This window comes from Lepus europaeus, chromosome 16 (assembly GCF_033115175.1).
Source record: "Lepus europaeus isolate LE1 chromosome 16, mLepTim1.pri, whole genome shotgun sequence".
NCBI classification, from domain to species: Eukaryota; Metazoa; Chordata; class Mammalia; order Lagomorpha; family Leporidae; genus Lepus; species Lepus europaeus.
The window spans coordinates 81,553,431-81,566,679 of NC_084842.1; the positions used below are offsets into that span (position 1 = coordinate 81,553,431).

Consider the following 13,249-nt stretch of genomic DNA (forward strand, 5'->3'; position numbering starts at 1 on the left):
ATCAACAAAAATTGCTTCTTACACCTTAAAAAATGAAACTGAGGGCAATTGAAAATGTAATCCAAATTTTGTAGGATACAAAAAAATCTACATTACAAAAAGATTTAGAGTTTTAAATCCATATTAGAAAACAAGAAGTCCTTATAAAACAAATCATCTAAGTTTCTGCCACAAAAAAGCTGGAAAAAGAATAGAAAATTAAATACAAAGAGTAAAATGAAGGAAATGAAAAAACAAAACGAAAATCAATGACATAGAAAACAGAGACTGATGCTAGTGAAATCAGTAAAGCCCCAAAACCAGTTCTTTGAAAACTTATAAAATGGGCAAAATTCATCAAGAAAAAAAGAAAACTCAAATTATGAATAGTAGGTATGGAGATATATCAAGCAACACAGAATTTATAGAGATTAGGGGCTGTCGTAATGGATTAAGCTACCACCTGTGAGGCTAGCATATGGGCACCAGCTCATGTCCCAGCTGCTCCACTTCGGATCCAGCTGCTTGTTAATGGCTTAGGCCCCTACTACCTATGAGGGACACCTGAAAGAAGCTCCTGGCTTTTGGCTTCTACTTGGCTCTGTCCTGGTTGTTGCAGCCACTTGGGGAGTGAACCAGTAACTGTAACTCTGACTTTCAAATTCATAAATAGGGGCCAGCACTGTGGCATAGTGGGTACAGCTGCCCCCTGCAGTGCTGGCATCCCAAATGGAGACCTGGCTGCTCCACTTCCCATCCAGCTCTCTGTTATAGCTTGGGAAAGCAGTGGAAGATGGCCCAAGAGCTTGGGCCCCTGCACCCATGTGGGAGACTCGGAGAAAGCTCCTGTCACCTGGCTTCTGATCAGCGCAGCTCTGGCCTTTGAGCCCATCTGGGGAGTGAACCGGTGGATGGAAGACCTCTCTCTCTCTCTGCCTCTGGCTCTTTGTAACACTGCCTTTCAAATAAATAAATAAATAAATAAATCTTTTTAAAAATTCATAAAAACATTTTTTAGCCTAAAAAGGGAAAAAGAGGAAAAACTTTATGCTAATAAATTCAAAGACTAGAGGAACTGAAAAAATTCCTTGAAAACTAATCTTTCAGCACTGGAACAAAAATGAAAACAATATCTGAACAGTTTTATATCTGCTAAAGAAATTGGCACTATAACTTGAAAAACAAACTAAACACAAAATAAAAACTTCTAATAAAGAAAATTCCAGGTTTAGACAGTTTTACTGGTAAGTAAAACAGACTTCAGAAAAAAAAGTAACAATTTTTTACAAATTCAAAGAATAAAAGAGGTAACATTCTGTAACTTGTTTTATAATCTTGATATTAAAACTTGGTAAGAACATTACAAGAAAACTATATGTCAATATGCCTCATAAACATAGATGCAAATATTCTAATGAGTATGTTGAAGGGTAATTCCAAAAATATATAAAATACAAAATATATCATGATTAAGTAAATTCACTCCAGAAATGTAAGGTTGATTTGTCTTCTGAAAATCAATTACTATAATTTACATTAGTAAACCAAAATATAAATACCATACAATAAAATGTAAAGATGTAGAAAATACATGTGATAAAATTCCACAACCATTCACAATAAAAAATATTCTCAGCAAGCAAGCTAGAAACAGGAGGGAATTTCCTCAGTCTGATAAAGAGCATAAAAAAAGTTAAAGTCTTTAATGGTAAACTACAAAATGCTTTCCCTCTGAGGTTTGGAAGGATGTTCACTCTATTTCTGTTCAGCATTGTCCTGGAGATACAACCAGGTCAAAAACAGGAGAACAATAAAGTCACAAATACTGACAAGGAAAAACAAAACTGTCTTACTGACTTTATTTAGTAATAATATAATTGCATATGCAAAATTTAAATGAATCAGAATAAGTAGAAATAACTGCATTCAGCAAGGGCACAAATGCAAAGGCCAATTTACATAAATCAATGCATTTCTAGATGTTAATAATAAATTCGGAAAACCTTCAAATATTAACATTCCCATCTCATCAAAGTCACCAAGTACTCCTGAATAATTTAAAAGATAATATTTATGGCTTTTCCACGGAAAAGGAAAAAATGTGCTGAGAAATATCAAAAGATTGAAATAAATGGATGAACAGAAAAAAATCAACATGTTAGATGTAAATTCTCTCCAAATTATTTAATCTATAGATTTAATAAAATCCCATTCAAAAATTCTTGGACATGGCATTCTAGAAACTCACAAGCTAGTTCTGAAATTTATGATAAATCAAAAGACTCAGAGCAGTGAGAAGCACACACGCAAAATCCATAAAGCTATACTGGTTAGCTAGAGTTTTTAAGACCATTACAGGGTTAGAATAGACAAATGGAGAAATGGAATAAAATAGAACCACCCCTGCCATACACATACACATACACATACACATACACACACACGGGTACTTCAAAAAACTTGTGGAAAATGGAATTACAAGACTATTTTGGCCAAAAAATTTGAGAATCATGTTGTTTTTCTTTTTTAAAAAATTTTTTAATTTATTTTTTTGACAGGCAGAGTGGACAGTAAGAGAGAGAGAGAGACAGAAAGGTCTTCCTTTTTTTTCTGTTGGTTCACCCTCCAGTGGCCGCTGAGGCCGGCGCATAGCGCTGATCCGAAGCCAGGAGCCAGGTGCTTCTCCTGATCTCCATGTGGGTGCAGGACCCAAGGACCTAGGCCATCCTCCACTGCACTCCCGGGCCACAGCAGAGAGCTGGCCTGGAAGAGGGGCAACTGGGACAGAATCTGGCGCCCTGACCGGGACTAGAACCCGGTGTGCTGGCGCCGCAGGCAGAGGATTAGCCTATTGAGCCGCGGCGCTGGCCGTTGTTTTTCATAATACATACTTTCCATGTACTCCCTAAAGACCTGCCCCAATATAGTCACTTGATATTTTTCTGAGGTATCAATATACAAATGAAAATCGTATTAATAAATGAATATCCAGTGAGGGGTAGAGGAAACTAATTTTAATCCCTACCTCATACCATATAATTTCTTAAGCTTAAAAGGTACTAATAATGGAAAAAAAAAACACACTTCAACATTAAATCATTTTTCCTGCTTATCAAAAGATATTGCTAATATAGTAGAATGAAAAGAAACACACTGCTAAAAAATACACATTAATAGAAAACAGGACAAAATATATAAAGAAATCCCATAAATGAAGACAAACAGAACAAAAAATATAGTAAAATAGATTACAAACATATTAAAAGGTGCCTCAATATCATCCTCTATCATTAAGAAAATACAACTTAGAACCACAATCAGATACCACTGTTTACATCTATGAGAATGGACAATAGCAGAATGTCAACAATCCAAAGTCAGTCTCATAAACATATACTTACTCTATGAACAGTAATGCCACTCATCTTTATATATCCAAAAGAAATGAATGTTTATGTCCACAGAGACACACACACAAACAGGGTACACAAATCTTTATGGAAGCCTTATTCATAAGAAGCTCCAAGTGGATAATAACTCAAGTATCTATCATAGTAGGGAAAAGGAGAAATAAAGTGTAGTGTATTCATAAAATGAAATTGTAAGCACAAATAAAAAATAACTGATGTAGATCAGAATCAGGAATTTCTATATAATTTCTTAACAAATTAACAGTCCTCTTACAATTTCTCTTTAACTTGAGGTTGAAATTCAAAAATATTTCAAAGCAATTGCTTCTAAAATTTTAAAACGTTTTTCTTTCTTTTAAAAGAAGAGTTGGTGTAGTTGTCCTTAAGGCTCTTATTACAAGAACTAGAAATGTTTTTATTTCTCTGGGTAAATAATCAGTAAATTTCCTTTGTTTTAAAAACATCAACAAAAAATTGGAAATGATATTAATTTGCAAATTCTATAGTCATATTATTTTTAAAAAATATCATTTTGAGAGGCAGAGACAGAGAGAAAGAATACTCACACACGCAAGCATTCCTGTCTGCTGGGTCACTCCCCAAGTGCCTCAATGGTGAGTGCTGGGCTTGGCTGAAGCCAGGGCCAGGAGTTCAACCCAGGTTCCTCAGCTGGGTGGAAGGGACTCAATTACTTGAGCCATCATCACTGCCTCCCAAGGTATACATCAGCAAGAAGCTGAAGTCAGGAGCCAGAGCTGGGAACTAAACCCAGGTACTTTGACGTGGGAGGCAGGTGTCTTAGACAGCATTTTAACTGCTAATTTAAACACTTACCTCCACATTTTAACCTGCAATTTGAATTACACTGTCTGTACTGGTGGATGATTTTTTTTCCTATTTTAGAAATTACCAGTTGATCTTAACAAATACTTCATTTATGAATATAAATGATTATAAAATAAACCCAACTAACACTATTGACCCTACAACAAGGCAATGAGGATGAACATTTGTACCAACATGCTATTCAGGTGAATGTGACTTAAGATGTATATGCACATAGTACATATGTAATATATATATATATGTATATGCACATATATATAAGAATATTTCAGAAAGTTCATGGAAAATAGAGTTGAAATATAATTTTGGGGTGGGTATTTGGTACAGAGGTTAAGTTGCCACTTGGGATCCCACAACCCATATTGGAGTGCCTGGTTCATGTCCTGGCTACTTCTCTTCTCATCCAGCTTCCTATTGATGTGGAAGGCAGTAGATGATATGGTTCAAGTACTTGAGTCTAGGACACTTGACTCTATAGATCTGAAAATAGGTACCAAAATTCTAAGCAGCTCCCTGCCCCATAACACTCTCAAGAAAGTTGTTCAGCTTCAATTTTAGTTTTGAGCTTCTGTTTCCTCTTAGTTAGAAAACTGAAGAACCAAAAGACTCAATCATTTGACAAAATCAGTTCAACAAAAGTAAAATTAGAGGGCTGGTGTTGTGGCACAACAGGTTAATCAGCTGCATGGGATCATGCTGCCACCAAACCACGACAATAGCATCCCATACAGATGCTAGTTCAAGTCCTGGCTGCTCCACATTCAACCTAGCTCCCTGCTAATGTGCCTCTGGCAAAGCAGCAGAGGATGGTCCAGTTATAAGGGCCACTGCCACCCATGTGGGAGTCCTGGATGTAGATCTTGGCTCCTGCCTTCAGTCTGGCCTTAGCCCAAGCTGTTGTGGTCATTTGCAGAGTGAACTAGAGGATGGAAGATTTGTCTTCCCTTTCTCTCTATAACTTTACCTTTCAAATAAAGAAATCTTAAAAAAAAAAAAAAAAAAAAACCTGAAATTTAAATGCAGATAATTTGAAATATAATGTTGGAAATTCCAGTTAAGAATATAAAATATTAATTTTGGTTGTCAACAGTGGCCAACGATTTGCTTGTTTTCAGAGAGGAAAAGAAATTTACTCACTGGTACATGGATATAAAGTTTATCAAAGGGCAGTATTGTTACTGTCTCCTTCATAGCCAGAGAGATTTTTATAGGTCAAAGAAAAACCTTTTTATTCAGTGTGGTACTTAGAGTAAACAGTTGTGTAAGTATCATGTTTATTGCTCACTTTAAGGCTAATCCAGTCATGCATAAATACTTTTGCCTTCTTTCATTGTATTTTACTTTTCTATCTCTCAATTTCTGCCCTTGGACAAGAGACAGGCAGTTTTAGCTATAGCAAATGCCAGCTGCTTTCTAATGGAGTTCAACTGCTTTGCATCACACAGTCCTTGCTTTTTCTTTCAGGTAGCCCATAAGAACTCTGAGGAGATACTGTTGTAAGGGAGGGGAGTGGAAGAGGGGGAAGACTGTGTGTGTGATAGAGGGAAAGAAAGGATGATAATTTCAGAACACAAAGAAACATCAGCAACATGATTTTTATAAATCAGTGTTAATAATCTATTTGGTATATGTGTTATTTTTGACTGGGTCAAACATAAAACTAAGAATCTGGAGTTGTTATATACAATAGGTAAGATAATAAGTTACAGATTAGAGTAGAAAACTCTTATTGCATGTCACCTTCACTAACATTTATTAGACATTTCTTAAGCAGAAAAAACATAGACAGCAGCTTTCTTTTAAAAGAAATAGAACTATCTTTAAAGAAGCTAAGTTTTATCAGTTTAAAATGGAAAAATTATTAAATAACCATAATTGCCATGAAAATACACCTTAAAGTTTAAAAAATGTAGTATTCAGAACTTTGACAAGTATTCTGAATCAAAATACAATTCTTTTGTGGGTTTTTGAACACTATTAAAATTTTGGGATTGTTAATTACAACATCAATCAGTAAAACACAATTAGAAACAGTTATACCATAGCAAACATAAATGAATTACCTCGTCTTCGCCCATAACTCCTTGCTGCATGTAAACAAAGGACAAATTGTGAAATGTCAGAACTAAAAATAAGCCCACATATGCAAATATCTGTGATATAAAAAGTTATGTGGGCATTTGGGAACTAGTGCTACTTTAAGAGCTATGATAATGTCACCATATATCATATTCAGGATGTTTTACCACTTACAAAGTACTTTTAATAGATAAATATGTTACCTGGACCATATAATAGTTTGAAATTAACAGAAATATACAACTTATTCTTATTCGCATTAAAATTAACAATATTTGATTTGATCATGAGAGGAATAAATAACACTTTATAATTAAATAGTACCCTAAATTTTCCCAGTGAATGCAATAATTTGAATTAAATCCTTATTTTTGTACTTAATACAAAGAGTGGGTTGGCATATAAAGTCCAATAAACAGGCATTCAGATCCAATCCACATTACACCAACTCTGACAAGGAAATAGTTCTGGAAGACCAAATGACTATGTTTTACTGCTAAACTGTACTTTGAAGTCCACATAGCATGGACAGAAAGGAAGAAGTTAGTCCATAATGGTGATGATATACTTTGTAATGCTTTCTATCCCTTTGATATATTTTAAAACAGCTACCTACCAATGTTTACAGGACTACCTCTGAGAGTAGGGGAATTCAGATACAAATAAATATTAAAATTATCATAGAATAATAGTATATATGAAAACACTGTAAAAGAAAAAGTAGAAAGGCATTTCAATTTGTTACTAGTATTTTACATAATTTCAATGGAAAGATACTGTAATTTCTTTTTCATAAATAACTACGAGTTTGATAAAATCTACAAGTTGCTTTTAAAATAAAACACTTTTCACATCATTAAACACATCATCTTATGTAAATTTTACAAACTATGTTTAATAAATTATTAGTTCATCCATAAAAATTAAAAAAAAAACAAAAAAATAAAAAAAGCTTGTCAACTTGTCATCATTTATACTTCTACACAGTTAACAAATACAATGCTTATGTTCAGAGACTTTTTTATAAACTAGCTTCATTTGGATCTTTGTATTTTAGTGTCTTTATTTAGCTATCTAATCTACTGCACACTTAACCTGTCCTTGAGCTCCAATTACCTCAAAGCCTGACAGATTTATTTCATGGCTTACCTGACCTATATATTAGTTTAGGTTGAGGGTAGGAGTGGAAGTAGGATTTAGAATTTTTCTTAGGAAAAAAAAGACTTTCAAAGTGATGACAGAAATCGAGACAATTAGATTAATAAAACTATTTTTTAAAGAGCTACCAAGAATAGGCAGCAGCAGAATGAATTCCCTGGCATCAAGATGAAGGCTTTACGTAGGTCTGGAAATGGTCAACTGGACCCAAAACACTTTATAAGACATGTCTCAGGAGAGGCTCCTGCTTACCCACAGCTATATCCTAATGCTAATCTAATATAGCTTTTTTTGGGGAGTAGGGATGAATTTCATTCAAGGGTATAGTATAGATAGGTAGAAATTTATAAAGAAAATTAAACTATTTTTATGCAGTTTAAAGTCAAATGGACTCATGTTGATATAATGTGACCTATTTTGAAAATTAATGATATCATATTCAATTTATGCTCTTGTTATATTCTTAGTTCAGGCTATTCACTACTGAAATAGTGAAAATACGTAATATGTATGCATCTTAAGTTTCATGTCATTCCTAGGCTTGAACAAAATTATTTAGAAAATTTCTCTAACTATCTCATACCTGAGGAATTTTAGAATCTTGTAAAGAGCTATTCCATTTATTTTTTTTGGATAACTCTCACATTCCAAGTTTCCACATTACCAAAAATAGAACTGACTGCAGATGAAGCTAAATCATGTAAAATATTTCCTATTCCCTGTCATGGAAATAACCAACCTGCTAACATCCCACTAAACAATGATGTGTGTATTTTCTTTCCTACTAGTGCTTGTACATGAACTTCAGGAGTATGCTGTATCATCAAGCGACTATCATGTTTTAAAAAATATTTCTTTTAAATGTCCCTTTAAACTCAGAATATAATTTTGACAGAAAAAAAAGAACAATTGGATGTATGAAATTGTACTTATAAGTACATATATTTTATAAAGCATTATAAAAATCATTTATACAAAAATGAGGAATTACTATGTAATCCTGTACATATAAACATGCATATATACATACATATTAAAACGTATTATTGATATGAGTGTGTGTGTGTGTGTTATTTATTTAAAGATAGTAAAGGCTGAGAAAAGTATGAAGATCTCTCCTAAACCAATGACTTTACAATTTGGTCCTTAGCTTCCAATAATCTGATTCAGTTCTAATTTATACCTGCAGAAAAGAAACAAGATGGTTCTTTGTGTGATTCTAACACAAAGTCTGTTTAGTAGGGACTCTGTGGCCTTATGTATTGGCTTTCAGCTCCAGTAGTAGCTGAACAACTGCATCTGGAGGAGGGGATAGGCCATAATACTAATTCAGTTAGAAATACAGAGTAAAGTTCTCTTTATGAGAAACTAAAAAAAAAAAAATTTCTCTTTTCAGCTTGAAAAAGCCAAAACTAAGGATAGAAATACATCTCCAAATCATAATTAAGATCCAAACAAGGCCGGCGCTGTGGCTTAACAGGCTAATCCTCCGCCTTGCGGCGCTGGCACTCTGGGTTCTAGTCCCAGTTGGGGCATCGGATTCTATCCCGGTTGCCCCTCTTCCAGGCCAGCTCTCTGCTATGGCCCGGGAAGGCAGTGGAGGATGGCCCAAGTCCTTGGGCCCTGCACCCGCATGGGAGACCAGGAGAAGTACCTGGCTCCTGGCTTCGGATCAGCACAATGCGCCGGTCACAGCAGCCATTGGAGGGTGAACCAACGGCAAAAAGGAAGACCTTTCTGTCTCTCTCTCACTATCCACTCTGCCTGTCAAAAAAAAAAAAAAAAAAAAAAAAATCCAAACAAAATATACTGTTATCTGCTCCATTTACTTCTACAGCAAAAACAAACAAACAAACAAAACCTGATCATTATCCAGGTTTTCTACTTCCATGACTTAGTGTGATATATTTAGAAAATTATATGACTTAACATATAGTGTGGTTATACCATCTGCCTTTAGAAATACAATCTCATTACTGAGGTATATTTTCTTAATTAAAAATTCATGTAATTTCTTCTCTCTCAAATAGTATAGCAAGCTTTTGATCACAAATATGGGTGTATATGAGTAATAATGAGAAATTTCTGCTCTACTCATTACTGCCATTTGAAAAAACACATGCACTCTATTTTTCTTGGGAGAAGAGTGGTGAGAGTACAATGCAATTGAAACAGAAACAAATACTAGAATGATTCATCATTTTGTATTGTTCCCTGTTACTATGGAAAACAGTTTTTTAGATTGGTGTGCTTTTTACTACTGATAGTACTAAGTATAGGATTTATACTAGAACATAAAATATATAGGTATGGTATTATACCTCTACTTTTTTAGGTATCTACTAACAGGAGCCAAGTTAAGGATCTTCCAGAGGCACTTCAACTTTGTCTAACTTCCTTTTACCTCATTCCCTCTTTATCCCTTATTTAAAGGAATATTTAAAGTTTAATCATAACTGTTAATTAATTAGAAGATAGAATAACAATTTACAAGATTTGCCTTTTCTGCCTACAACTATTATTTATCAAGTGTTTTTAAAAGATTTATTTATTTATTTGAAAGGCAGAGATAGAGAGACAGAATATTTCCATCAGCTGGTTCATTCCTCAAATGGTTAAAACAGCCAGGACAGGGCCAGGCTGAAGCCAGGAGCTAAGAAATCCATCTGGATCTTAAAATGGATGGCAGGAGCCAAACACCTGGGCCATCTTTCCCTACTTTCCCGTGTACATTAGCAGGGATCTGGATTAGATATGGATAGCTGGGACTCACATTGGTGCCCTGATACAGGATGCTGGCATCGCAAGTGGCAGCTTAAGCTGCTATAATAGTGTTGGCCCCTGTATTTTATTTTTTATTAAAGGGTATCAGTGTAACATCACAGATTTTTGTCAGTTGAGCATTTTGCTTTTTTGTTTTCTCTGTCAATCCAATTTTAATATATATGTTGGAGGGAGCACTATATATAAATATATATATTTATTTTAGTTTTATATTTGTATGAACCATTCCTTAATTTAACTGTCATGTTTTTATTTATTTGTTTAGAAGCGGGGGGGGGGGGAGAGGCGGAGGAAGGGAGGGGAGGGGAGGGGAGAGGAAAGGAGAAGAGAGGAGAGGAGAGGAGAGGGGAGAGGATAGGAGGGGAGGGGAGGGGAGAGGAGAGAGACCTTCCATCTGCTGGTTCATTCTCCAAATGGCCACTACAGTAAGGTCTGGGCCAGGCTGAAGCCAAGAACCTAGAATGCCATCTGGGTCTCCCATGTCAGTAGCAGGGGCCCAAGTACTTGGGCCATCATCTGCTGCCTTCCCATTAACAAGCAGATTGGAAGTGGGGCAGTTGGAGCTTCAATTAGCCCTGGTGGTTTAACCCACTATGCCACAATACTGGTCCCAGTCATGCTTTTATTTTAATGTGTATCTGTGTACCATCAAATTAATTTGATTATCCCAAAGCAACAAGGCATCACATTTTAGGGATCAGGAACAATTTGCTTAGAGAAACTTTTTTTTTAAATTTATTGATCCAAATTTTGTCATTATATAGCTTATATACCAAATGGTTCTCACTTGGCTTTCAGTAACATAAAATAATTCCTTTTGTTTATTATATACAATATCCTTCAAAGAGCTAAAAATACAAGTTAAGTCTTCTCTTTATTTTATAATCTCTAAAGTCAACATATTCAACTACTTCACCTAGTCACACAACATGAATTTTACTCTTTCAGTCATTTTTATCACTCATTACCATCCCTTACTACCACAGCTAACACTGACTTTCAGGAACTGTTCTAAATACTTTACATAAATAAATTCACTTGCTCCTCAGAAGAGTTGCTAAGAGGAAGGTATTATGCTATCCTTACTTTAGAAATGAAGAAAATGCAAATTCAAGTTGGGTAAAAGCCAGCCAAGGCTATATAGAGAAAGCAAGCTTGGGTCTAAACCCAGATGATTTGGCTCTAGAATCTGTGGTATGAAACACCAAGAACTACTGGTTTAACTATTACAAAAATATAATATAATATAATATAATATATCAAAATTTATTATAATAATATTTATTATATATTTATATATATTATATATTATATATATTTATATATTATATATATTATATATATATTATATATTTATATATTATATATTATATATAATATATTTATTATAATAAATATAATATAATATAATATAATATATCAAAATTTATTACTACACACTGATTTTTATTTTTATTTTTGACAGGCAGAGTGGATAGTGAGAGAGAGAGAGAGACAGAGAGAAAGGTCTTCCTTTTTGCTGTTGGTTCACCCTCCAATGGCCGCTGCGGCCGGCGCATCGTGCTGATCCGAAGCCAGGAGCCAGATGCTTCTCCTGGTCTCCCATGCAGGTGCAGGGCCCAAAGACTTGGGCCATCCTCCACTGCCTTCCCGGGCCATAGCAGAGAGCTGGCCTGGAAGAGGGGCAACCGGGATAGAATCCGGCGCCCTGACAGGGACTAGAACCCGGTGTGCCGGCGCCGCAAGGCGGAGGATTAGCCTATTAAGCCACGGCGCCGGCCCACACTGATTTTTAAATTCAACAATATTTGTCAGCTATACTTGCTGGTTAAGTAATGTAACATACTTACCCAATTGCCAAATAGTGAGCTAAATCTATGACATACTAAAGAACACTCTAATAATATAAAAAAGTAGGTCTATGTTCTATGAGATACCAGAAATTTTTTCATCATTTAATAATATTAAATAAATACTTTAGCATAGGGATAGTCTTGTCTTAACATCACCTAATTTCCATGTTTCTCAGGGAGACGATATCTTAAGAATAAGATTGAATTACGTGTAGTTAAAAAATAGCCCAAGTAAAATCTCCCCTTATGTTTTAGAGCCCTAATTCGCCCGTAGTTTTCTCTTCAATAACTATGATGTCCAATAAAATTATTTAATTCCTTAATATTCAATATTTCTTTTCCTCACAAATGCGTAAGTTAGGCAATTCTAATTTTGCCTCCTAAGAAAGGATTCCAAATGAGTAAAGGAAACTTTTTCTCTTTGGATCAATTATCTCTCTTTCTGACATAAACACATTTTGATGTCCTACTTTAACTTTTTTCCTCCCTTAGTCCCTTTGCCAGAAAAAAATCAGAACTTCAAGACTAGCTTCCTGTATTGAATACTTGTTACAGCAAACTAACAGTGCTGTTAGTGCTGCAAAAGCAGATCTGTCCAGAAGATACAACTTAACTGAAATAAAATATTTGTGTGTTCTACAATGTGATAAAACACTTTTGAGTTTAACATTTAGATTATTTACAAGTATTTGGTAACTGACAAAATCAGATTAGTTTAATAGTGTTTACTGTAATAAACCAAAAGTTTCAAAAAAGTGTGGCTACTAAGCTCTTTGCTTACACAGAACTGATACATTTTATTGTGGGCATCCTGGCTTACTATCCATTCAGCAATCTATGAACATCTGTGAATGATGTAAAAAATTATGGGGTTCTTTCTTTCAAATGGACTTTAATATGTGAAATATATTCAAATTCAATTTTTGTCTTACAAAATTGCTTTTTCAGAAATTAAAATGCAAATAATTTTTATTCAACACATAGAATGTTACAGAAGAAAATAAGTCAGATCAATACATAAATAACTTAATGCTACCTAAACTGATCATTATTTTATAAATCATGCCAAGGGAATAATATAAATTGCAAGTTATTTTGAGTTTTGTAAACTGTACTTAAGGACCATCATTTTAGTTACAA

General features: G+C 34.5%; 1 protein-coding gene across 1 annotated transcript in view; it reads right to left on the bottom strand.

The window, feature by feature from the left end:
* CPEB2 (cytoplasmic polyadenylation element binding protein 2) overlaps positions 1-13,249 on the bottom strand; it is a 72,021-nt gene that overhangs the window by 22,859 nt on the left and 35,913 nt on the right. The window contains exon 6 of the mRNA XM_062213184.1: positions 6,299-6,322. Coding sequence (XP_062069168.1) covers positions 6,299-6,322 — 24 coding nt within the window. The remainder of the gene's footprint in view (positions 1-6,298; positions 6,323-13,249) is intronic.